Consider the following 27389-nt stretch of genomic DNA (forward strand, 5'->3'; position numbering starts at 1 on the left):
GGCTTTTAAAAATAATTGTATTTATGTTAATAATGTGCATTACATTTATGTTTTTTTAGAAGTCAAAAAGTCATTAAAATTTTTTTTTAACAATGCAAATTACACAAGGAAATATCAGGCATTTCAATACACAGCTATTGGTTAAAATGTTTTGATTACTTTACATCAGCAATAAATTATTTTAACTATTATGTCTTATTTTCTTATGAAAGTATTAGTGCTAAAAAGAAAATATTTTTTAGTAAAATTCAATAAGCAATAGTGTGCAATATGAATTATTAGCTTTATTTGAAGACGTGTATTTTATTAAACTTTAAATATTGTTTTTTAATTTTAAACTAAAAAGAATATAATGAAAGTACTGTATCACCTAACATTTATCTTTCAATGTTGTATCTGAATACATTTTTGTTACATGATCCAATGTACCCCATGAGATGGACCAACCTACTCTAACTCGGGACACAGTATTTAAAATCTTTTTAAAAATTTAACATTAAAAAATTGTTACATGTGCATTTAGAAAAAATTACAAATCAGTATAAGTAAGAGGTTTATCATAAAAAATAATCAAAAATTTTGTCTGTATTTTTTGTTTTTTGTGAAATAAAAAAATTTAAAACTGATTGAACTTCCAAAATTAAACTTCAGATATTGATTATTAAAAATTAGTGTTAGTTTTCTATATTATAAAATTCTTTTCTTGATATTAATTTTAATATATTAATATAGTATTTTATTCATAAATATAAAAAAAAAATCATGATTAGAGTTAAATTAAACTATCAATGTTTGATTTTAAGAATATTATCTATTAGTAAACATTGGAATATATTATAACTAAAAGTATTTTTAAAAGTGAAACATATCTTGAGAATCTTTTATGAAGTTATTGTACTCAGAATCACAATCAATATCTTCTTCTAATGGGTTGGTTACAATTCCTATGGCTAAAAATTTTTCATCCATAGGAGTGGTTTTCAGCATACTGCCACCTCCTCCTGTTTTGTACAGCTCTACTTTATCGGCAGCTTTGTTTTTTTGTGCCATTTTCTTCATATTTTTATATTTATTTTGGAGTTGTATTTTTGTTCTTTTTCTAACTCCATTAATTGCATTGAATTCAGTAGTTAATTTTTCCCACGCTTCTTCTTTTTACTATTAAAGTGAGCATTTGTTATTTTGCAAGCAATTATATGCTTGTAATTGTCTATTAAATTACTCACTATCTCCGATTCGTGGTCGCTGAAAACAAATTTCTTTGATAACGACATTATTACTAAGATAAAATTCGAAAACTCACGCTAATATGCGATACTCATGCTAATTTGTTTATGCACGTGTTTATATTATATACAAAGTCACATGGTTTTACCTTGCCCAATCAAATGCCCCGTTATATTTCCTGCAAGTGTTAAGCTCGAGTTGTGAAATCCTCTGTTGAAAACGGTTGGAGAATAAAAAGCGAGGGTTAATCCAAGAGTAACTCTTAACCGTGGATATTCCGATCCCCGAGTTGCTCTTGAATTGAACTCGGCTGTTAGTAATTGACCCATGCCTTCGGATTTACCCTCCACGTAACTTGCAGTTTTTCTTTTAAAATCTTATGTGACTTAAAGGCTTTGGGGTTTTCTGAATGGTACACAAGCAGAGGCTTTATCTTGCAATCGCCACTGGCATTGGCGCACAGTACGAGAGTTAGTCTATCCTTCATGTGTTTGTGCCCTGGCTTTATCTTCTCCTCTGCCGTTATGTAAGTCCTATTCGGCATTTTCTTCCAGAAAAACCCTGTTTCGTCACAGTTGAAGACTTGCTGGGGGATGTATCTATTGGCTTCTATCAGTTCGGAAAAAGTTTTGAGATAATTCTCAGCTGCCTTCACATCCGAACTTGCTGCCTCATGCCTGACAACGGAGTGAACGCAGGCCCTTTTGTTGATTTAATTTACTTTTTATTATAGAAAAAACCTAGATATTAAGCTTACCCTGTTACCCTCTGACTTAAGATTTTGTCGTAACCCCAACTTTTTGACTGTAGTTTTATCTAATACATAATTAGTAGTTGCCATGATATTTTCATAATGATTTTATTTTTAAAATGTCCTGAAATTTAAGTTTGTGTGTAATTTTTGTTTCAGATTCTTGGAAAAAGTGTTGTGTAGAGTCTGCGATTTTCTTTGTATCTGCTGTATGATAGAAGATATTATTTGGTGATGGCTTTCATTAAACTCAGTACTGATTTTTATGTAACAAATCCTGAAGTTTCAAAACTATTTTGTTCCAGGTATATATTATAAAGGGTTTTTATATCTGTTTTGTTTTCTTTAATACCATTTTGTGCTAAAAATGCTTTTTAAAATATACAATAAAATTTTATCGAATTGATTTCTCATGTTTTTAAATTCTTAAATAAACTCTACATTTATTTATTTTATGGTATTTTACCAATTGCTGTAACTAACAATTATATTTGTATTCATTAATTTATGAAAAAATCTGATTTTTATCTAGCAAAATTTTTTTTCTTAATTGTTTTTTAAATTAAACTGAATTTAGTAAATATTCAAATAAGCATATAAGAAATGAAATAGAATCTTGAGAAATTTCTCAAATATTTAATTAATGAATTGAGGACACATTGAAATAAACATATAAAAAATAAAATAAGTAACATATAATAATGAATAAAATAAATAATTAAAAAAAAAGTAATATCTTAAAAATTTCAACACAAGGACTGCAGGAATGTGAACTTTATGCTGGATCTCCACCGAAGGCAACGGCAACGGAAATCTTGTTGCCAAAGTTGCGCACCGGCGCACAAACGCCGTTTCTCCATGTTGCCGTGTTGCTTCCAGTTCAAGAGTTGGAAACGAGTCAACTTTTGTTGCCGTTGCCCACCCTAGTAGCCAATCAGATTCGTTGCTAGTTTTCGCTCCCAAACCTCGTGTTTTGATCTCGCACGTGAAAGAAGCGAAGCGGCAATTAGAATTTTAAAATTTGCTTATGTAAAAGTTGAGAAAAATTTGGTTAAGAATTATTAAAGAAAATGGAAGAACAATTAATTGACTACGTAAGAAATAGCCCATGGCTATATGATTATAGCCGTGCGGATTTTAGAGACGCAGAAAAAAAGATGCAAACTTGGATAAAAATAGCTGAAAAGCTTAGCATAGATGGTGAGTAAAATTTTACTATTACTTATTTTGTTTTAATAATAAATTTCGTATAATATTTTTGAATTTACTTCATTAATCAAATCAATGTTATGTAACCTATTAATGGAAAGTATTTTTAATTGATTTCTAAAGATAATTTAATACTAATAATATTTTTGACTGTCATAACAATAGTTAAGTTACTCTTTATAAATATCTAAATATATAGTATTCTCTAAGGAAGTTTATTTATGATGAATCAAAAAAAAATTGTTCCACTACTATATTAGGGCCTTAATGGATATTTTTTAAGTCAAATAAACAGTATATCCATTGAAATGGATGTTTTCTGTTATACTTTCATTCATGCACATTCTGCTACAATACATTTTCTCACCTTTTTTTAGAGAAAAAAAAAATCTTGTTGTTTATGAAATTCACTCTTTTAATTTTATCACTAGTTCTTAAAAATTATTTTTTTGAATAAATTTTTGAGTGAAAAGTTTGTATAGATGTCTTAAAAATGTCATTTGAATACTGTATTTGACATTTTTGTCTTGACAATATATTTTTAATATTTTAAAGTAACTGAAGCCAAACGGAAGTGGAAATGTCTCAGAGCTTCCTTCGTAAGAGAAAAAGAACTGGGGCCTAGTGGCACTGCTGCAAAAAAGAAGGTCGAGTGGATACACATGAAGGCAATGTCATTTTTACATGGCCATGTCAGAGAGAAGCGGGAGTATGAATTTTAATTTTTTTTGAATTTATATATTTATATGCATAAAAAAGGTATCAGAACTATTATTTAACAGGACTTACAGTAATTATGAACAACCGACTTCTTCGATTTCTCAACCAGCTGAAATTCCTAGTAAGCAAAACTAAAAAAAAAATTTATTACTTATTTCAAAGCCCATTGTTTACTCACAGGATATTAATGTCCAGTTTTTTATTAGCGAAAAAATCCCTATCACAATTTTCATATTTTTCGCAAAGAATGTTTCGAATAAACATTCTTTGCGATCCTATATTCTGAAACAATCATCAGAATTGTAAAATTTATTTTTAAATTATGAAAATCATTAGAACACTCTAAAGTGTGAATATTTTTGTTTTAGAAGTTTTTATTTTTCAATTAGAAAGGAAAGTAAGTATATTCAAATTTGTTTAACACAAACATTTAAATTGTATTATTAAATGTATCGGTAAGCAACTTTTGAGAAGTGAAAATTAGAACTTATGCACTAGTTTAGAAAAAATACACATTTATTTATACAAATTTTATACTTGTTTCACAAAATGTTAAAACTAATCTCTTAGAATTCAGGAAAAACCAGTTTTTAATTTTTTTCCATCGCATTTATGGCTATTTTTTACTGATATTAAAACCAGACATAATTTCATGCTTTTGTATTTAGTTTTTCTTGTTTATTAGTCTTGAATATAAGTAAAGCTGTAAAAAATAATTCAGTTTGCTGTTGCAAAAATGCTGTTTTTCTTGTATTTGAAAAGCGAACACAATTTTTGAATTATGTTATTATAAGTGTAGATAATAGAAAATTTTCTATTTTCAGCAAAAACTTTACTGGTGGAGGAAGCATCAAAGCTTCCCGATGTTTTGTCAGTAAACGAAATTTTCAACATTCCACAAGAGGAATTTGAATTATCGAGAAGTCTTCATCAATTGGCAGATGAAGAAATGGGAGACGATGAGATTACTGAGGACATTGCGACTCAAATAGAAAGTAGGATTTACAGTTGTAATCAATTTACACGATTGAATCGTCTAATATTTTATATCATTTCTTGACACTATTTTATTTGATCGCTTAGATAACTTATACAATATACTTAGAAGGGCTCTTTAATGTAAGATAGCAGTTTCTATATAATTATAATCAGTGCCTGATTACCCGTTAGGCCATGGCCTGGGGCCCCCTTAAAATGGATTTTTTGAAAATAAATTTAATAATATTAAGAAAAACAACGATTTTTTAAAAAAAAATGAATTTTAAATTTATATTAATAGAATACAAAAATTTTCTTACATAGTGTTAATCATATTTATTTATTACTTATTTTAGTTATTTATAAGTATTATTATAGTCTATGTATTATAAAATTTATCAATGTTTTTTAAGTTCAAATTTGTCATTTTGATTTGCGCTCGAAAAAATTGAAGGCAATACTATAGTGAGCTGAGATTTTTTTAAACAAGAAGCAGCGAGTTTCAGAATGTAATTAAATTTTTTCAAAATGTTATGATTATTTTTTAGTTCTTATTTAACAAAATAAAGTAAAATTTAATTTATTATTATTTATTTTAATTTTAAATATGCTTTCTTACATGAAAAGATGTATAAATACTTTTATATTTGAGTAAATAAAAAATATACGATAGAAAAAAATTTAATCTAAAGGCCCCAAAAATTTGAATGGCCGAGTGCCCCCGAGTACGCTTAATTCGAGACTGATCATAATCAATCTAACAAAGGTGAGCTAATGCATATTTTTGAAAAACAAAGTTAATGGCATTAATTTTTAATAACAATTTTTATTACAGGTACATCTAAGAATCATGATGAGAGCTTCCTCACTTCAAGGAAAAGGAGGAATGATATCATTCTGAATGGGATTGATACCACTGATCAACTTTTAAAAAGATTCTGTTTAGAGCAGAATGAGGATGATAGCTTTTCCGACATGCTTAAGTTTTACATGAAAGACATTAAAAAAGAAAAAAAAGCTTGATCTACGTATCAAAATATTAAATCTTGTAAAAGATGAATTAAAAAAAGAATAAATAGCTATTTAGAATTGTATAGTTGATTTCATTAGATTTAGTATAAGTTTGATATCGACAGGTTTGAGTGTCAATATGAAAAAAATATGAAGATTTTTGTTGGTACACGTGATATAAACTTCTTAATCCTTTAAATAACTTGAATGAAATAGCCATTATGAAAATTATCTATATTTGTTCACATTACTCTTTAAAAAGGACATATTTTTCATCTAAATTTTTTTAAGGAATATGTCAGTATTGTAAAACTTGTGTTATAAGCAATTGGAATTCACGTTCTTAGGCTTTCAAAGCATAACCTCGTCTATTTTTTTTGATGTAAGCAATTACGATTATTTTGCTGTAGAATGGGTTCTCTAGCAATCAAATTATTACTAGCAAGCAGTGTTTTATTTTAACACAAGAAAAGAAAATCATAAAATTATTTGCCTAATTTTATTTATTTACTAAAATATTTGTCTTTTTAAGTTAAAATTTAAATTGCAGCTTTGGCACTAAAAAAAAAAATTTTGAGCGATTCACCCAGAAAGTAAATTGTGTTTTTTTGTCGTCTGCAAAATATTTGATTATGTGAAGAGTAAATCGTATTGATTAAGCAAGTATTTGGTTATATTATCAATGGTTTGCAGTAATCCAAAAAATAGTTGGAAAATGTAATCTGCATCTCATTCTATTATGTTAAAAGAAAGAAAAACTGATCTATTTGATTATGTGAAGAGATCTGAACTGAAATATTTGATTATGTGAAGAGTAAATCGTATTGATTAAGCAAGTATTTGGTTATATTATCAATGGTTTGCAGTAATCCAAAAAATAGTTGGAAAATGTAATCTGCATCTCATTCTATTATGTTAAAAGAAAGAAAAACTGATCACTGCAGAAAACGTGGAAAGAACTATCTTGTAGGCATTGTTCGAACACTGCAGTAACAAAAATTAAACGGTATATGATAAGACATAATTTCATCTGTAAAAGACAATAAGCTAAATTTAGAATTTATAAATAAAAATCAAAGATAAAGTAAATTCTCCAAAATAATAATTATTGCATTTATCTTTATGGAATCATATTTAGAAATGATATTAAATTATGTAATGACTTGTAACCATTATGGAAATATTAAAAAGGTTCATATATCCTAACTGATTTATAAAAACTTCATTACCCTATAAAAAAATCACAATAAAATAGAAAGTTCGTATTATCTGAAATCTTTAATAATATAATAAAACACAGTCTTTCATTCAAGTAAATGTTAAGTTTAATAATAAAAAAATCTGTTTAAAATATATAATGTATTTGACAAAATAAACAAAAAATCAAGATAAGATGTAAAAATATATATACAGTGCATATTAAAAAATACCAGTTTAATAATACAATAGAGATTATAATATGCACATACTAAGTTTATATATACATCTCACCCACATTCGATCATTGGATCTCCCAGAGTAAGGTTGTGTTGTAACCAAGCTCCGGCAACGATGACTTCAATTAGATTCGGCCGCGGTGGGAAGGTGTTCCGACCCAACCGCGTACCTGCCATTCACGTTGACTTAGATGCGATTCGGAAAGAATCGAAAGACCATTTTACTGCCAGATTGCCAAAGATTTTGTTTAACTTCGATAAGGAGTTTGCTGACGCAGAAATGCATGCACGCAACATTGATGATGAAATAGAGAGTGCACGAAGCAGAAAATCGACCAACAAAAATTATATCGAGAACTGCTATAGAGTGAAATTCCACTACGAGGAAATGCTAAGTCTAAAAGCATCCAGAGACAATAAGCCTACTGAGCCTATGTTAACATCCAATTCAGTTAACTGCTCTGAAACACCAGAAAACCAGATGAAGGAGAAAGAGCCAGCAGCCGAGCCATTAGAACCCACAGAGCCAATGGAACCTGAAATGACTACAGATCCCACAGCGAACATAGAGACAACGCTGCCTGAGCCCTCACCCGACATCATTACTGATATTCCCACTGAGCCTGAGACAGAATCACCTGCCCAGGAGATAGAATCAACGAAGGAGGAAAACACCGAGCCTCCAAAAAAGAAGAGAAAGAGGAAAAAGAAAAATTCTCCTACTACTACTACAGAGAGTACGGACATCCCCCCTACTACCAACATCCCAGATCCTGTAGCCTCACCAGTGGAGGAGACCACAGAAAAGATACAACCAGAAATTCTACTTAAGAACAGTAGAAATTTAAAATTCCTCATCAAAGGACTCCCATCTGAAACCAAGATTTCGGACTTGGTTGAAAATCTCACAGTTTTTGGTCATCGGCCAATCAGAGTGGAACAATTCAAGAAGAGGCGTGACGAAGGGTACAAGCTCCTCCCCCTTTTCCTGATCATACTTCCAGACAGCCCTATGCATAGGGATTGCATCATCATCAAGGAGATTCTCCACACAACTGTGCAGATAGAGCGATTTCGAGGAGGTCGCTATGAAGTGCAATGTTTTCGTTGCCAAAAATTTGGCCACACACAAAAGAACTGTACCGATGATCCTGCATGCATGAAGTGTGCGGGAGCTCACTTTTCGTTTGAATGCTCCAAACCCAGAAGTCTACCAGCCACCTGCATTAACTGCAATGGAGCGCACCCGGCCTGTTTTACAGGCTGCAGTGCTAGGCCTAGGAGAAAACCCAAACAGAAGAACAAGCAGCCCAAGAGTGCTACTGATTCAGCCAACCGTTTCCTGCAGATCTTCCAAGAGCTGCAAGACCTACTTAAGAACGAGGAGCTAGTGCAGCTTCTCAGATCCCTACTACCCGAGAACAAGTCTTAGTGAGCATCACTACTCCACCATGCCGACTACGCAGCCCAGTCACCATTTTTTACATCTACTTCAGTCTTTAATTTTACCTAAAGACAGTACGTCAGGCGCCCACGGGCACTATTTTAGTTGAAGGAGTGAAGTGTCCGCTTCGCGGACAGGGACTCCGAAGAAGAACTCAGTCTAAGTCTAAGTCTAATATATACATCTTGCAAAATAATATTAAAATAAAATGCAGATAAGATAATAAAAAAATATATACATATAGTTATTAATATTAAAACATATTTAAAGGAAGCAATGAGGATTATATACAAACACATATAAAAAATTATTAAAATCTGATAAAATACATTTAAATAATCAAGTTATCAGGCATTCATTAAATTACCCCCTAGATATGACACTATCTTACCAAGACAACTTATTTTTTGTGAAAAAGTCTTCAAATTCCTCGCGGATATCACGGACTTTATTTGCATAGCTGTTGGTAGATATACTACCAACAGCATCCCAAGCGCCAGTAACACACTCTCTCCTCCACTTTCCTGGAATTACATTACCATCCACTTCAGTGTCGGCAAAGTTAGCTGGCACATAATATTTTTGAAAGACAGTGGAGTTCCTTTCATTCCTGCTTACAAAATTGTGCAGACACACTATGGCTTTGACAATATTTTCAACTGTTTTAGTCCCAGCAAGAATCGGTTGTCGCAAAATTCTCCAGCGACTGCTGGTGATTCCAAATGTATTTTCAATCATTCGGCGGTCCCTGCTCAATCTATAGTTAAATGCTGCCCTTGATGGAGTAAGACCTTTTCCTGGGTAAGGCATCATTATGTGTTTCTTCAAGGGAAAAGCCTCATCAGCCACAAAAACCAATGGCATTGGAGTTGTCCCACCATTTAAACATTTATCAGCTGGGAGGTTTAAACTTCCATCAAGGACAGCTTTCCCAAAGGCCGAATTGCTGAATATGGTGGAATCACCCTGTTTTCCGTAAGCTCCAATATCAATATACGTATAGCAGTATGTCGCACCACATACTGCCATTAACACCATACTATAGCTCCCTTTATGATTGTAGTATAACGAGCCGGAGTTAGCAGGAGCTTGAATAACCACGTGCTTTCCATCCAAAGCTCCAACACAATTGGGGAAGTGTGTGTGTTTCTCAAAGCCTTCGGCTATTTTCGCCCATGCCTCTTCATTAGGCGGTGATAAATACAGTGGACTCAGACAAGTCCAGATGGCTTGACAAGTCTCTGCGACAACTTTGGATACTGTACTCACGCCAACTCTATGGTTCAAGGCCATACTCTTCATAGAGTCACCACTTGCAAGATATCTGTAAAAAAAGATAATAATGCAAATTAAATTATAATAATAATGCATAAAATATATTTCAGTTTCAGAATATATAAATACATACACACTCACCCATATATGTATCAGTGTAAATATAGATATGCATGTGTATGTATAGTATGAGTGTATATACATATGCATAACCCAATGTCAATGTGTATATATCTTTGTGCGTGTGTGTATAACAACTAAAGCCTGAATTCTGGCCGCTTATTGTTTTTAGTAAATTATTAAAAATTTTGAAAGTTTTTAATATGAAAGGAAATTATAAAGGGAGCTGGGCTGCTCATAAAAATTAATGCATATGCTTAATCAAACAACAGTTCCACAGAATCAGAGCTAAAGAAAAGTTAATTTTTAATATCAGTTGTTTTAATTTATTATTATTCAAGATATAAAATATATTGAATTAAATATAATCACATTCTTGTCTGAGGGCTTTCGTAGAACTACGAGGCAGGGGAGTTCTTACCGTAGACAAACTATATATATATTTGTGTGTGTCTGTTTTTGCAAGTCAGTATATGTATATATAAATTTATACATCTTTATTAAAGATAACCTCTGTTTTATTCAAATTTTCATAATTTTTTCGTCACTATTAATTAATAGAAATAATTTTTATATAGTTTGATTCTTCATTAATCACTTTTTCTTCTATGTATATCCAGACAGTCAAATGTATATCCAGTTTAAAACAAACTACACAACCAACTACTGATTGGTTGTATAGAGAAAAACAAAACATACATTTGGAGTTAACAATTCTAATGAGTTTTTAATGAGCAAAACTAAATTATTTAAAATCATTTGTTATCAAGAAAAATCAGACAATAGTACTTACCGGAGAGTAATGGAGAGCCTTTCAGATGCTGATATAGATTCTCGGTAGTTGGTGTCACTTTTCGCGATACTTGGTCCAACAATCGATAACAGAACATCAAATATTTTGGGGTGCATTCTGAAATATTCAAAGTAGCTGTCCAAATCATTCAGTCTCATTTCTCTAATGAGGTTTTCTTCATGTCCCTTTTCTTTTCTATTTTTATTTAAATCCTTAACCCAAACAGTGCAGTTGGAATGCAAAAGATGAGTTAAATAATACCGTCTGGCTAGCAAAACTTTTTTCAAATTTGCTCTTTCCATTTTAATAAAAAGAACTTTTGCACTTTCAAACAAAACAAAAGTGATGAAATGAAACAGGAGATGACGCAGCCGTATCACGTGATAAGTCTTCTGAGCGTGCGCGAGAAAAGAAGCAGAGTCGTTGCCAATTACCGGTATGAAAGACCTTGGCAACAGATACGAAGCAACGCAACAGATTTTGATCTACGTTGCCGTTGCGATCGGTGGAGATCCAGCTTAATACTCCCACACTTAATAAGTACATGAACAAGAAAACTAATAGTTTAGGTTTAATATTCGAAATCTAAAGGTATAATTTTTGTTTATATGATATCATTACATATATGTTAGTATGAAGTGGTAAATAAATACATGTACTTGATAACTAAATATTTAATATAACAAAAGTAAATTAGTTAGGACAAAAACAACAAATATGGAATATAGCGAACAGAGAAGAACGTCTCTTCTCTTCAAACATCAACATCGTACATTACATCTCGTTACCTATACATCGTAATAATCTCGTTACCAGATCGTCATTGTCTTTTCGTTTATTACAATATAGTCTGGTGATCAGTTATCGCCATCTGGCGGCGTTTATGGTTATGTTCAATTCCATGGCCTTAACGTCTCGGCCTTCCTCAATTGGAGCCGTCCTCGGCTATATCACTATTCAGAAAAATTATTAAGAACTCGTACCACATTCGACATCGTTGATTCGTCAGACGTCCTGAGAACCTGAAAAATACAAAAAACAAATGGAAAGAAAAGTGCATAGAAAAGACTCTTTGCAAAGACCTCAGAATTCGTCGTTGGTCATTTGAACTCATCGTTGCCTTTTGCTTCGTATTTGATTTTTAAAAAAAATAAGAAAAAAAATGTCACTTTCGGGATTAGTGTCATAATCAGTTCAAGGTGTAGTCATAATTAGTTCAATCACAATTTTGAAGAGAAAAAAAATCACTCTTCATCTGTTGGCCACTTTTTCATAAAGTCTGCTGCTGTCGAAGTAAAGTTTAGACCATCATGTTGTCTAATTTTTTCCACCTCATATCTATCATGTAGTTTGACAGACTTGATTCGGTAAGGTCCGTAGAACTTTGGTCGTAGTTTAAGACCTGTGCCAAATTGGCAATTAGCGTATATTAATAGAGGGAGTTGTTTTCCTTTGTTTTAAGTGTTTCCTTTGCATTTAGTTTGCTTGTTAAATCGCTGTTTGACCGGCTTAATGTGAGTTTTATTTTCTTAAGTTTTTGTTTGAATTTCTTTTCTGAATTGGTTTTATGTATTTCATGTAATTTTTCCTGGACTTATAGAAAACCTTCGGGGTACTGAGAGAGTTTCTTTTGACATTTAATTTTGCCTCTCTCTCAATAGAAAAGGTTTTGTTTTATGGCTTCCGAGGCCCGTAGACGTCGGCTTCGGTGGTCATATTTCCATTTTTATTTCCTTCCTTTTCTTTATTGCTATATTTATTCTTTCTTTTGAAAATTCTGCTGCTTTTAAGTGCGTTTCTTTCAAAGAATGTTTTGTCAATTTAGAATTAAATATTTTGTATTCTTTGTCTATTGTTAGAAATTATTTTGAATCATGATCGGAATAAAACTTTATTGGTATTGTAATAAAAATAAATGTATAAATTACTGACCTGAACAAAAAATTTATAAGCCAAAAACTATGTTTTATAATTATATTTCTTTTTAGTCTATGCATGTCCATGGGTATCAACAATGAGGAACAAAAGTGTGCTCTAAAAAATCCAACAAATTGAAACTTTTAGTTCGCTGTTATTGTCATTAATTTTTTATTCTAAATAATTATAAATAATGCTACTTTTATGTCATATTGCATCTTCTCAAATTCACTAACTCGGCCCATAAGTGGCCTCTCTTAATTTAAAGCTACAAAACAATTAGCATTACATAATATAGAACCCAAATTCCATAACAATTCCAAACCTTTTACCTGCTAATTAAAAATAATTTTTAAAAACTAAAATTGATTAAAAAGTTCCAAACTAATTTAAGGGAAAAAAAGTGGTTCAATAATATATTTCATATTTATTTCGGTTTACTGATAAATTATACCTTTTTTATAGCATATGTTGTTTTTTTAAGTTCATACCGCGAATAAAAAAATTCCAAGATTGAGAATGTCAATAGTGTTATAGATTTAGGGCTCCATGCAGTCCATGCTGCAGTAATGAACAAAAACTCACAGAAAACATGGTAAATAAAACATACGAAAGTAGATTAAAAAAAATATTAAAACTGAACAATTTTAGTTCGTTAGCCAGTACTTACACCGGCAAAAAAGAAAAGTACCAAATTTTATAATCGGATTCCACCGCAAGAATGCATACAATGTTTATTGACATGAATGTGATTCAGTGAAAATTTAGGTAGTTGTGGAAAAAACTTCTGATTAAAAGTTTAAAAAAAAAAAAGAAAAATTGCTACACAATTTTTACATTAAAAATGTGTTATAACACAAATAATTTTGTATGTCAATTCATTTATTAGTTTGAATTCCTTAGTGGGAATTTAAATTTAGTTTTATAAATTATAAGTATTTCAATAAATTTAAATTTTTTATTAACATAACTAAATATAAAAGACATTACATAGAATATTTAAAATATGTTGCATAAAAAAAGTAACAACTGTCTAAAAATAATAATTAAGGAAAGCGTTTTTTTAAAGTCGGAAAGATAGCTTCTTTCCAAAATTTCACACTGTCATTAATAAGTCTTTCGATAAAGTTATAATCATATTCCACTTCAAAGATGCTTACATCATTAGATGTTTCAAAATTTGCATGTGCCACGCAAAACAAACCTTTATCTTTTTCATGCATAAACATTTGCATTTGTATCTGGGCTGCGTGTTTTGGTTTGATTATGCCATCGGCAATGTAGTTTTTCAGAGTAAGAACATTTTATTTCTAGGACATATCCTTCACTCACGCCATCCGCAGATGCTTCAAGAACAGGAACTTTTGGTGACAATTTTATTCCACATTTTTTGAACTTTAAATTTCTCTCTTTTTCGACAACTTTTCTCACTGAGCTCTCTAATACTCGCCCTCTCGCCATGGCTTTTGTGTCCTTGATCTTACGGGCACCCAAAATAGATTCCTGCAACGATCCATCAAGGATGTTACAGTGGCTTGCTTCATGTATCTTCGAAGCAGTGATTCGAGCATGACGTAGTTCGAACCACAAAGGGTTTTTTGCTTGCTCTGCAGTACTTATTTCAGCTTCCCTGCACGCTGAGTCACTCATCATTAAACTGCAATAGCTTAGAAATTCATCAGGGGTGCCATCAGGATTAGCAGTAAAAAAATGCAGTGATAACTTATCAACTCTTCTCTCATCACGGAAATATCTGGCGATAGCTGTGTCCTCCCTACCCAGCATTTTACTTTGAGTCAATATTGCTTGTAAAAAGGACCCATCATTTGTTGTGTCAGCTCTGTCTTTTGGAGTAGGGATGTCCCTAGCTTTCACAAATTTAAGTTTTGTGCCTACTTCGGACAACTTTGCCTTTTTCCAGTACGATTTGACTGAAGTAGGAGACGGCTCCTCACTCCGCCTATGCACCCAGGTAATAAGAGACACTGCATGCTTACAGCCTCCTATAAAAATAAGATGGTTATATTTTAGAATTCAAGCACAAAACATTTTCGAATATTAAATTTCATTATAATGACAAAAATAGGGGGAGAATTCCACATCGTGATTTATCGCAACTTACAGACAGCGGCCTGCAAAAAACTAAAAAAAAAAAAAAAAAAAAAATGGGAAAGATCAAAAAAATTTTTTTTTTTAAATCCATATAAAATCTATTCGGCACTTTGGCGATTGTAGTCTGCGCGGCAGATCACAATATGGAAATATCGCCCAAAATAGCACTGATTACTTAGTTTGCAAAGGTAGTGTAAAACAAAAGGAAATATTTATTTGGGTATAAAATTCATATTCTATCACTTTCAAAGGAAATGCACTTTTTGCAATAAATTTTGAAAGTGATAATAATTTTCCAAAAATTACAAACTTCGAAACACCTGAACATACAAAGAAAACACATTTCTTCAATAAATTGAGAACAATACAGGTAAACAGGAGATAGTTGTGAAATACAGTAGTCTTCGTTAAAAAATAAAGAGACTTTGCAGGTATTATACACATACAAAAAACAGAATTTAAAAAAAAATTCTGTTGAAACAGTACAAGTTCTGAAACTAGTTCTTATTATCAGCTTGGTTAGAACTTGAAAATTTTAAAAAATTGGTCAACTGAATTTTCTCATAAGTCCTAATAGTTCAGGGGTCTGCCCAGGTTTTTCTAAGAGATACCGATTTTGTGAAAATTTAAAAGTATATTATAAAATGAACACCAAAATATGGATTTATTGTTTCCTATGGGATGCAAAAATAAAACTTTAAAAAAAAGTATTTCCTAAAGTTGAATTTGTGAAGGTACAGCTAAACGGTAGTAAATTTGGCCCAGATATACCCCTGGGTAATCAGTGCCCACTAACTGTATTTCTAAAAATAAAAAAAATTACCCAATGATGCAGCACAATCTTTACATTCTACGAATAAAATCTCCTCGTCTCTCTCATCCACTATTAATTCCACAGAGTACGGTTTTGTTCTCACTTTGTGTTCTGGAGTCACTTTTGCTCTCACAGTGCATATATTTGCCTGTCGCCTGACTTGCACATATCCTATGGCACTGTCTCCATAATTTTCTCGTCCAGATCTTAAAATTTAAATTAAGTTTCATTAGAGCAAAATCTATTTTATAGATATTTAAATTACAATTAAATTAGGTAAAAAGAAAGGCAACAACATATAAACCAACCATTAGGTAATATCAGTCATTATGCATTATATAACCTAACCAACATAAACTATAAATTTAATATATTTCCTCAATTCTGTAATAAATTAGATTAAAAAGAAATGCAACTATAATATTTGACATAAACCTTATTCAGTATTGAAATAGTTATAGTTTTACAGTTATTATAGTATGCATTACATCTTAATTTTAATGTATCATATCAATTTTATGTGTATTTTAATTGCAATTAAATTGGATAAAAAAGAAATGGAATCACAGGTTACACAATCATTATATAATATCAATCCTTACATGCTATACAATCATATATTCATTTTTGTTTTAGTTAACATAAGTTAAAAAAGAACAGAATTATATGTTACAAACCATTATAAAATAAACTAATTTTTTTCAATAATCTGTAAGTATGTTTACTTTATATATGCATACTCCACACAAAAAGATTATCTGCAATTGATCGCTGTTTACATTTTGGTAAGAGAATTTGAAAACAAAATAATTGAATTTAAACATTATATTACAAGAAAAATTGAAATTTGTTAAATATTATTAAGAAGTGTGCCATTTATCTTCATATTTTAACCTAGAAATTCATAAATGAGAACGATTATAATATTCTAGATATCACATGCACTAGCATGTATTTTTAAAGAAATATAAGCATAACTCGACTTTTAATCTAACTTAAGTTTAGCTAAAGTAATTTTACGAATTATTTCTTAATTATATATTGCATAAACTTATTTTTTAAATTAGCAAAAGAAGTTTACTTACCGCATCATTTTCACACCCTTGATTTCTGCACTAAAGAAATCTGGATTCTTTCCAAAGAAAGAAAACAAAGAAAAGGAATCTATCTTCGGTAGATTGTCCGACTGACCTTTGACAAAATCTTTTTCCACTTGCATTTTACTAAAAAGTTACTACAATTTACTCAAATAAATGAAATTAATATGTAAACAAAGTCACTTTTCTCGATAGAAAGCTATGGTTTAACTCCTTCCGTTTGCTGAGTTACTGTATCTTGACGTCATAAGTAAACCACGCCTCGTTTTGTGTCACTTGATGTTAGTTTCGTTATGGGCTAATTTTAAGTTAAAATATTTTAAAATTCGGGGCAGTTTTTTAAATTCTGAATTGATTTTAGAGAGTTTTACGATATAGACCATTAAAAAAAATCAACATTCTGCGATTACCCGAAGCATGCAGGTTCCTCATTCTCGGGGGTCGGCGAGCGTTAGCGAGCAGGGGGCGGAGCCTCCTAGTATATATTAATGTAGGCATATGGATGTTACTGCTTAACCTACTCTGGAGTAATTTGGTTAAAACTGTTTCTAATAAATATTTTAATATGAGCATATTGTTTTCTCCTTCTAATTATACACATGAGATAATACAGCAATATTACAATAAATAAAAATGATAGATTCGATTGCACAAAATTAATAAATCCTACACCATTAACACTGAAGATTTGTGACTGAATTAAAAGTTTAAATGAGGAGATCTCTATACAAATAGGCTATTTTCAAATAGTGATAACATCGATAAAGACTATGTCAGAGATTTCATATTTTATGTAATAAGTTATGGGAAAAGATATTTGCCCAGAAAACAGAGTAGTTGTGTGCTTAATATTAAAAAAAAAAAAAAAAAAAAAATTAAGATTTTTATTAAAGAGTGAAAATTATTGTTTTAGTAAATAATTAGTAGTTTAATAAGTTTTAGTAATTGTTTAAAATAATTTGTTTATGAATATATTTAAGTCTATGTCATCCCTCAACTGCTTAAAAAAAGAAAAAAAAACAGTGAAATAAAAATATCTTTTTTAACTTGAAGTTGATTCTTATATTTTTAAAGGCGTCTCAAGAATGTCATTCAGTTAGGGAATGTGGAAATAAACATTATTTGGTTTTGAAGTTTATTCCCGTGAATAAATTAAAATATTTTCTTAAACTATGACCATAATAGGAAAAAAAAACAGTTATTGGTGTATTTTTAAAAAAATAAATAATCTGTATAGAATACGACATCACAAGAATGTAGTAACCTTGCATTATTTGCTTGAATTGAATAGCATTAATTGCTTCTGAAGTTTATTCCATTAATAAATTAAAATAATATGTATTTAAATATCTCACTATAGGAAATCGATATTTTAATACTTATCAAATTTGCTTATTCAGTTTCATTTTTACGCACTGAAAAACTTGTCCCAATTTACTGATATTTGTTTTGCAGAACATGTTCACCATTTTTAAACAAATAATAGTTCCTTAGATCTGAAATATTTTAAATCATTACGAGTGGGGGAATATAAAATATGAATATCAAATTTCTTGCTCTATATGAAACCTATTTAAAGATTAAAAACTTTACCAGCTTTATTCATAGTAACAGCGTTACAGGTATTAATATTAAAAAAGTAAAGGTTGAACAACAAAAGCATTAAAATTTTTTGCATTTGTAAGTGCTAAGAGTTGCGAGCAAGGGAATGAGATTTCATAATGTTAAATTATTAATAAAAAAAATTATTTCAAACTTATAATAAACTGAAGTGTAATCTTCTAAATATATTTTGAACAAATAACTCATTCATATATCTGGGGGGGGGGAACTAATAATATTTAAGCTTTATAGTAAACTACTCAAATATCAGCAGAAAATAACCAAAAGAATGAGTTTAAAAAAATTAATATTTCGTGTTAATTAAAAGAATTTGTAGTATTTATTAAAATTTTTAGAGCCGTTCAGTTAGGATTGATGTGTATATATGTATTTAACTATCTCATCAAAAAGAAAATGGCTATAGAACATTAGGGTTTCTTAAATTAAAATTTAAGCAAGAAAAATACAAAAATTAGTGAATCTGTAATATGATAGGTATTAACAGAAAGTTATTAAGTGTACAAATTTTATGTTTAAAAAAAATTGTAACAAAAAAATAAAAGTTAAATTAATATTTTTTAACCTATTTTTTTCAAAATTAACTAGTGTGACTTAGCGTTTGGTCTATTTTTGCTAATACTTAATTTTAAACATCGTTTTCTTTTTAGAGATTTGATTATTTTGCCAGGAGGCCGTCCGCCTGGAACCCTTGTTTTAGTGCGAGTCAAGCCTACTCACCGTCTGGAAATTGAAGTCGGTATTTTTCTGTCTCGAAAAGTAGACTTGGAAAACATCAGTTTGTCAAAATCATCGGCTGATTTGTTTTTCTTTTTAAATTTGTTAACAATATAATTAACTTTTCTTTTTTTTTAATGTACTTTGACAAAGAAATTTTTTTATTCTATCTAGTTCTACAGCCATTTCATTTTTTTCTTCATCATTAGCATTTTGATTGAGAGGATCAATTTCCATGTCAAAGGTTTCATTATCTTGATTATTTTCTGCTGATATTTCCTCCTCTAGTAAAGGAGGATTGGCAGTATCTCTTTCCGTAAATTCAGAGAAAAAGGAAGAAGGGGAACACTTATCTCCTAATGCTAATTTCGCCAATGCATATTTTTCCCCTGCTGAAATGGGAGGTGCATTGAGCAAAGAAAGTTTTTTTTCCCTTAAGGAAAAGGCATTGGTGGTTGCGAAATGTCCCATGCATTCCAGTTGGGCAAGTGCAAACCCCTAACTCAGTGTTAATAGTGTATGATTTATTACATCATTTTGGCTCTGCACCTCAAACAAATTTGGTGCACACTCTCGCACATTTTCATCTTTTGTGGATTTGCTCTTTTCATATACTGATTTAAATATTAAATCTACATTTTTTCTGCGAGAGTGTGCGTATTTCAAAAGTTTTAAAAATTTCTCCCAAACCTCTAGACAAAATTCAATCAAAGCTACTACATTAAAAGCCTTGGTCCTATTTAGAACAATATCTTTAACTATGCGAATCGTTGACTAAATTCAATCAAAGCTACTACATTATTACTAAGCCTTGGTCCTATTTAGAACAATATCTTTAACTATGCGAATCGTTGACTCGGCATAGTTGTTAGTAGTATTATCCCTGGTTAATGATCTATCCAGCAAGACCCATTCTTAAGGAAAAAAGAGTTTAATCTTGCTACAAATTGTGGATACTGTTTTTCATTTCGCACTTCGCTTACTGCTTCAGAAAGGTTTCTTTTTGTAGAAGCATACATAACCTAAAAAATAATTAACAATAACAATTTATTTAAACTACTCTTTTATTGTAATGGAAGTAAAGTTATATCTAAGAATTATAATTGCATATATTTCTTAATTTTACAGGGTAAGTCTAAGACTGATATTTAAATAAAATTATTTTCTATTCCAAATACTTTAATTATCCTAGGATGATGGATGCTATTTTTAGGTAATCCATTATGCTAGACCTTGAGTGGCCTTAAGTCAGGGGTCGGTAACCTATTGAAACAGAAGAGCCAACAGTTGCACTTTATAAATTTCTCATGTAGGTGCGATATAGCCACAGCTGGCTCTTGCGCCAATAACTAACTAACTAAACATAAATTTCTCAGTTTTTAGAGAGCAAATTAAAATTTTCGACTAAGTATTATAGTATTTGCTTACAATATTTGATTTAAAATAAACGGCTTTAGATACGGAATAATAGTTATTCTTATAAAACACAAATATAGATGTTACATTAATCGGATCATTGGCTTTGCATGCCTTTTGAAAGTTTAATTAAATCTGTCTGATAACTTGTTGTTTTAAGTATTACAGACAAATGTGTATGTATTATAGACAAAAACACATTTGAGTTGTATTAACTTAAGTTAAATAACTGTGAAAGGTTTTATTAATAGTGAATTTAAAATCTAGATTATGTAAATACTTAATTTGTTTTAAATAATGTAAAGATGGAAAAAAGTAAACATATTTCGAGTTCTCAAAAATAGGTACCCATTTTCTAGACTCACTCGATATAAATAAAAAAATGCAGAAAATTTTTGCATATCAGAATAAAATAACTCTTGAAGCATGTTGATATATTCCATTTTTATAATTTTTGAAGCAAATGAAGTTTTTAAATTATCGAGTATATATTTTCTTTTCAGTTTCTTGGTATTATTCACCTAATGAATCTAGGATGCTTAAATTTACTAAGCTTCTTTTAAATTAATATGTTATTTTATTAAATCTTTTATAAAAATATGAATTTTTCATTTTTTTTGTTTTTGTTTATATAAATAAAATGTTTCAAAAAATAAATACTTACATCTTCACCTCCGAAGCATTTGGGAAAACTTTCAATTAACAATGTGAATGCATTAATATAATTTTCTGTAGTTTGGCACTTGTGAATGATTGTGGCTATTGGTTGCTGACAATAAAACTGTTAAAGTTGATGATGTTCTCTCACAGCTACATATTGAATCGATGAAAATCATTTCTTTTGAAGCTGCCTAAAATTGGGCTATCTTCATAATTGGTGAAACAAGAAGCCCTGGCCATCCATCAATGACATCATAAATTTTTATTATCGAGCCTAGAAATATTTACAGATTTTATTAAATGCCTAAATTTAAAATATTTTTAACTAAATAATTTTAACTTATGTCGAATTTTTATATTAAAATATCTTTGTTTCTTCCTTTTTTTTTTTTGTTGGGGTTAACATTAACCTAATTTAAATTAAAATTCTTGTAACAAAGCTGCTTGAAAAGTTTTTAAATACAGAAATTTAAAAAAAGAAGTATGGTTTTTTTCCTTCCAAGAAAAGTATGAACAAATAAAGTTTAATTCCCATTATTTATTTATTTTTCAAAGAGAAAAGCAAAGAATTGACAAAAACATATAGAGTTAGGATGTAGTACCATTAATGCTGATAAAAAAAATTCACAGGCTACTTATTTATATATCAAAGAATTGAGAGGTCAGTTATTTTTCCTTAAAATCTTGTCTCTCTAAAATGATTAAGTTCTCATATTTCCCTTTTTATTTCAACTTCGTAATTTTTATGAGCGTTTATAAAAGAGTTAGTCTCAAATCTTTAAATATACAGAATCATTAGTTAAATAAAAAAAGTAAATTTACCATTATAATTATATGATGGAATTTTCTCTCTTAATTTCTCTAATGGTGTTAAATAAGATCCTAAATTAATAGTGCGCCAGCAATCATGCAAATAATGAACCTGTCTTCGCGTAGGATTCATAGAAGCATTTGCTAAATCTTCATAGTTGTGGACCAATAAAAATTTTGTCTCGTGATGCATAATGATTAATGACTTTTGCTGGAGTCATTCCAGAAGAGAAATAGTCACTAAAGTTGTTTTTCACCTGAAAATGCAAAAAAGCTAATATTTATTTTATAGGGGGAAAAAAACTAATTATTCAGAAATAGCTATACAAATACCTCTTCAGAAACTCTTAACATTCGAAGAGATTCTGCAGAATGAATACTATGTGTGTGTTGCATGCTCAAAGTAACCCAGACTGGTAAAGGAGGTGATCGCTTCAAAAACTTGTCCTTTCTTATGGTGTGTTTTGTCATTTTCTTTATAATTAGTGTCATTTGGGCTTTACAATTCGCATTTCTTTTGGAATCGGGGGTTTCATGTAGTTTACTGTGCTGACAGACCCATCTTTTGCAAAAAGTAAACCTGAAATATGGCATTAAATCATGTCAACAAGAATTTATATAGTATCTGTTTTTCGAAGAAATTCTGCAGAATGAATACTATGTGTGTGTTGCATGCTCAAAGTAACCCAGACTGGTAAAGGAGGTGATCGCTTCAAAAACTTGTCCTTTCTTATGGTGTGTTTTGTCATTTTCTTTATAATTAGTGTCATTTGGGCTTTACAATTCGCATTTCTTTTGGAATCGGGGGTTTTATGTAGTTTACTGTGCTGACAGACCCATCTTTTTCAAAAAGTAAGCCTGAAATATGGCATTAAATCATGTCAACAAGAATTTATATAGTATCTGTTTTTCGAAGAAATTCTGCAGAATGAATACTATGTGTGTGTTGCATGCTCAAAGTAACCCAGACTGGTAAAGGAGGTGATCGCTTCAAAAACTTGTCCTTTCTTATGGTGTGTTTTGTCATTTTCTTTATAATTAGTGTCATTTGGGCTTTACAATTCGCATTTCTTTTGGAATCGGGGGTTTCATGTAGTTTACTGTGCTGACAGACCCATCTTTTTCAAAAAGTAAGCCTGAAATATGGCATTAAATCATGTCAACAAGAATTTATACAGTGATAGTATCTGTTTTACTATTAAGAAAAAAGATATGACAAAAATGTTCTATATATGCCATGTTTGAAATAGAGCTGCTTGTTCTATATTTTTTCATCTTTCCTTTAATCAATAATTTTACTACAATAAATAATTGTCTTTATCATTACAAAAAAGAAATCACGAATGCTGAAAATAAAGTTATGTGAAAATTATTTTTAAGAATATTTGATTATTAAATAGAAGGTTAATACTATGAAAACACAGCTAAATATAATTTTTATCCTTATATTTGCATTTTTTAAAATACAAATTTTTGAGAAAGGAGAAATGCATGCAAAATAATGTTTCTCCTTTTTAATTTTTTTAAAAATTTAACCTTCATTTACCTTTACCTGAAATATTTGTATTTTATCCTAGATTCCTAGTAATAAGGCTTTTTTTTCGTTTTTAAAGTTTCATATTTCATATGTATTTCAAAAAATTACATATTATCTTACATAATATTGCTGTGCACTTTATTAACCTGCAAAAATCCTTAACTTGCATTTTAATGTTAAAATAGAACTCGAATTATTAAAAAATATTTTTTTGAACTGTTTATTATTTTTTTTTAATGAACAAAGTTTGTGTTTAGTAAAAGAGAAACAGTGAGCCAGCTCTTCTTGTCTGATAAATGTAATTTTTTTTATTAAATTTTTTTAACCACAACATTAATTAATCACATATAATTGACAGAAATAAGGTTTGTAGCTTTAAATTAAAAGAGGCAACTTATAGGCCGAGTTAATGAATTTGAGAAGATGCAATATGACATAAAAGTAGCATTATTTCTAATTATTTAGAATAAAAAATTTATAACAATAACAGCGAACTAAAAGTTTCAATTTGTTGGATTTTCTAGAGCACACTTTTGTTCCTTATTGTTGATACCCATGGACATGCATAGACTAAAACGAAATATAATTATAAAACATGGTTTTTGGCTTATAAATTTTCTCTTCTTGTCAGTAATTTATAGGTATTGTAATAAAACTAAGTGTATAAAGATTTATTCTGAACATGGCTCAAAATAATTTCTAACAATAGACAAAGAATACAATATGAATACAAAGAATAGAATATGACCACCGAAGCTGACGTCTTCAGGGGGTACCGGCCTCGGAAGCCATAAAACAAAATCTTTTCTATTGAGAGAGAGGCAAAATTAAATGCCAAAAGTAACTCTCTCAGTATCCCTAAGGTTTTGTATAAGTTCAGGGAGAAATACATAAAACCAATTCAGAAAAGAAATTCAAACAAAAACTTGAGAAAATAAAACTCACATTAAGCCGGTCAAACAACGATTTCACAAGCAAACTAAATGCAAAGCAAACACTTAAAACAAAAGAAAACAACGCCCTCTATTCAAATGCGAAGATTGAAAAAATAGAGAGAAGTAAAAGAGAATTTTAAGTAACAAATTAATATAATGCTTAACTGGGGCTGCTCAGTTAAGACTTGAATTGCGCCCTGTTAAAAGAATTAAAAATCTAGTATTCTTCAATCATTTTCTGAATCAAAAATTTAACATTACAAAAGTGAAAAGGAAAATCATTATTACTCAAATTATTCAAAAAATTATTCACAGCCTCCTGAAAACTTTCCACGTTATTGCAAATATTTTTAACCCTAACCAATTGTGAAAAAACTAAATTTTTAGAAATTTTATCACACAGATTAGTATTAAAGTTGCAGAAAAAAATAACTTTAAATTTAAAAGATTTCCTTTTATCAAAAACGCCAAGTTTGATTATTTTATCAACAATATCAATTTTAAAATCTAAATATTCAACATTTAAGGCTACAGTGGACCTTCAAAAAAAAAATTTTTTTTTATCTTTAAAAGTTAATTTTTTTCTTCTTCCAATATGTATCCTAGCTAACTAAGGATATTCTGAAAGTTTAGAAAAAAAAATTCCAGCCATTTGAATCGTAACAAAAATTCATCAAATTTGAAAAAAAAATTTTTATAATGAGAATTAAAAACTTCACTTTGACAAGATCAATGTCTCCTTTGTGTTCTGTATCAAGCTAATCATTAATAATTTTTGGATAGTTATATACAAAAAATATAACAGAATAAAAAATTAGATTAAATCGTAAATGTGAAGTTTAAAAAATTAAAATTTTCTACATAAAAATGAAAGCTTCACATTGTGTTTCTTTTTTGTTCGGTATCAAGCTCATCAATTAAAATAAATGATTTCCCTTTTTTTAAATAAAATCTAACAGTAAAAAAATAGCAAATTTAAATCAATCATAAATTGAAAACACTGTAAAAGTAAGTTGATTAGCTTGATTCATCAGAGAGACCAAGACAAGTATTTTGATGTAAGTTAGGAAATAATTGTAAATTGTTTAGAGACAAAATAATAATACATAAATGTACATTTTTATTTTACTAAAATGAAACTTAAAATTTTATCCAATTCAAACTTTTTTTTCTCAAACAAAATTTAGAGATATCAATATAACAATTCTGAAAAAATTTCATCAAAATCCACCAGCACTATATGAAATGTCATCAGCTTTTAATTTCTTTTTAGCAGCGAAAGTTTTTTCCTCCGCTAAATTTCGCTTCATTTGGCTAGAGCGCCGCTGATCTCTCCGCTAAGCTGTTACATGACTATATGTATGAATATCAAGATCAGTCTTTGATATTTCCAAGGCTTTCACATTCCCCAAATTTAAAGTTTCAACAGCTTCACACACTGCTATCTCCAATCTTGTGCTATCTGAAGCTAGTCGCTGGTACACAGGCATGATTTTTTCAACGACTAGCTGAGAGAGTTGCATTTTCATGCCACTGTGAGATTTTGGGGGTTTCGCCTTTGCTCGTTGAACAAAACACCAAGACGATTCCCCTACAGGACACAAATTGTTGTTACTTTTTTGGTCAGTTGAGGCACAATGATGAAGACTGGCATAGATTGCAGTCTTCATCTTTACCAAATCAGGAGCATTGTCTTTTTTTGCCTTTCTGTAGTAGTTTTGTAAGCGAACTATACTTTTTTCAGTTATGCTCCCCTTTTTTTTACCCCCAAGAGTAATTTTGTTTCTAAGAGCAGTCCCTAGTCTCTTAGCCACGTGGTTGAGACACTCTTCTTTTTCTATGGCGACATCAGGGCCATATATCTGAGCCTCGCAAAGTTGTTGGTAAGTTTTTGAGTCACCATCACTGAGAACAGAAATATATCTCATTTTACACTCAGTGATGGATCGTCGCCACATAATGAGTGCGGCTTCAACCTCTATTGCACCTGAGGATCCATTGAAATTTTGCTCGCACTCCTCAATATGCCCACCATACCAGACAGAAAACTCTACATTGTTCTCTCCAAGATCATGTTTAGAGACAGTGCAGTTTTGACAGTACTTCGACAGTACTTGGTAATCTATAACGAGACCAGTCAAAATGTCTATTACAACGCCAAGACCCAAATTTGACGTATGGCCTCGCTTTTGCCAGCTACCATCGAAGGAAACACTGACATCTAGTATGTCGCTTTGTTTTGAGTTTATCTCTTTATGTGCATTATGTACAATGAGCCTTGAGTTTTCAAACATTTTTTGTTTTAATTTGTAGTTATCTTTTGCTATATTGTGCAAGAATTTGTTGAATGTTTTTTATCCATGGAAGGCATGTTTAAAACTCCAGAAAACTGTTCTAAGGAAGCATGACCTTTTCCCATCAACAGAAATGCTTGGACAAGTTTTTTTATTTATATCAAAACTTCGATCAGTGTCACTCCGTACACTTGAAAAAGTTGTCCCATAGGACTTGTTGCAAGAACTGCACAACAGTTCCAATTTGACAGAAAAGCCTAATGAATTGTTCTGCCTTAGTTCCAATGCACATTGGCCACAAGTTGTGCAATGAATTTTTTGCAGCAACTCTGCAAACATAGACTTGTGAGCAAACACATAGTTGGATTCTAGAGTTATTGATTGTGCAGACAATTCAGAGATTATTGAATCCTTTCCGGCTTCAATATTCGAAGTTGAAGCTTCTTCAGTTACTTTTGACCACCTTTTTTTAGAATTGGCAAGAGCAGCCCTTCGC

General features: G+C 30.3%; 3 protein-coding genes across 4 annotated transcripts; 1 reads left to right on the forward strand and 2 right to left on the reverse strand.

The window, feature by feature from the left end:
* The first annotated feature begins 813 nt into the window (after positions 1–813).
* LOC122273963 (transcription factor Adf-1-like) lies at positions 814–7486 on the forward strand. Of its 2 annotated transcripts, XM_087153447.1 has the most exons (5): positions 814–1753; positions 2138–3178; positions 3743–3896; positions 3970–4028; positions 4732–7486. In XM_087153447.1, exons 2-5 carry the CDS (start codon positions 3049–3051, stop codon positions 4965–4967), a joined length of 579 nt encoding a protein of 192 aa, XP_087009573.1. In that variant the 5' UTR covers positions 814–1753; positions 2138–3048; the 3' UTR covers positions 4968–7486. The 2 variants fall into 2 exon arrangements, with proteins under 2 accessions (XP_087009573.1, XP_087009572.1); XM_087153446.1 differs by having other exon boundaries at positions 814–3178.
* Positions 7487–8833: 1347 nt separating this feature from the next.
* Positions 8834–11266, reverse strand: LOC122271922 (uncharacterized). Its single transcript, XM_043054655.3, has 2 exons — positions 10965–11266; positions 8834–10100 (listed from the first exon to the last, which is right to left on the reverse strand). Exons 1-2 carry the CDS (start codon positions 11264–11266, stop codon positions 9164–9166), a joined length of 1239 nt encoding a protein of 412 aa, XP_042910589.3. The 3' UTR covers positions 8834–9163.
* A 2611-nt stretch (positions 11267–13877) lies between these two features.
* On the reverse strand, positions 13878–14914 carry LOC147803123 (uncharacterized). The gene has a single exon (XM_087153448.1). It carries the CDS (start codon positions 14664–14666, stop codon positions 14097–14099), a length of 570 nt encoding a protein of 189 aa, XP_087009574.1. The 5' UTR covers positions 14667–14914; the 3' UTR covers positions 13878–14096.
* Between the last annotated feature and the right edge of the window lie 12475 nt (positions 14915–27389).

Source organism: Parasteatoda tepidariorum, chromosome 10 (assembly GCF_982258835.1).
Source record: "Parasteatoda tepidariorum strain Cologne lab strain chromosome 10, Ptep-v5.0, whole genome shotgun sequence".
NCBI lineage: Eukaryota > Metazoa > Arthropoda > Arachnida > Araneae > Theridiidae > Parasteatoda > Parasteatoda tepidariorum.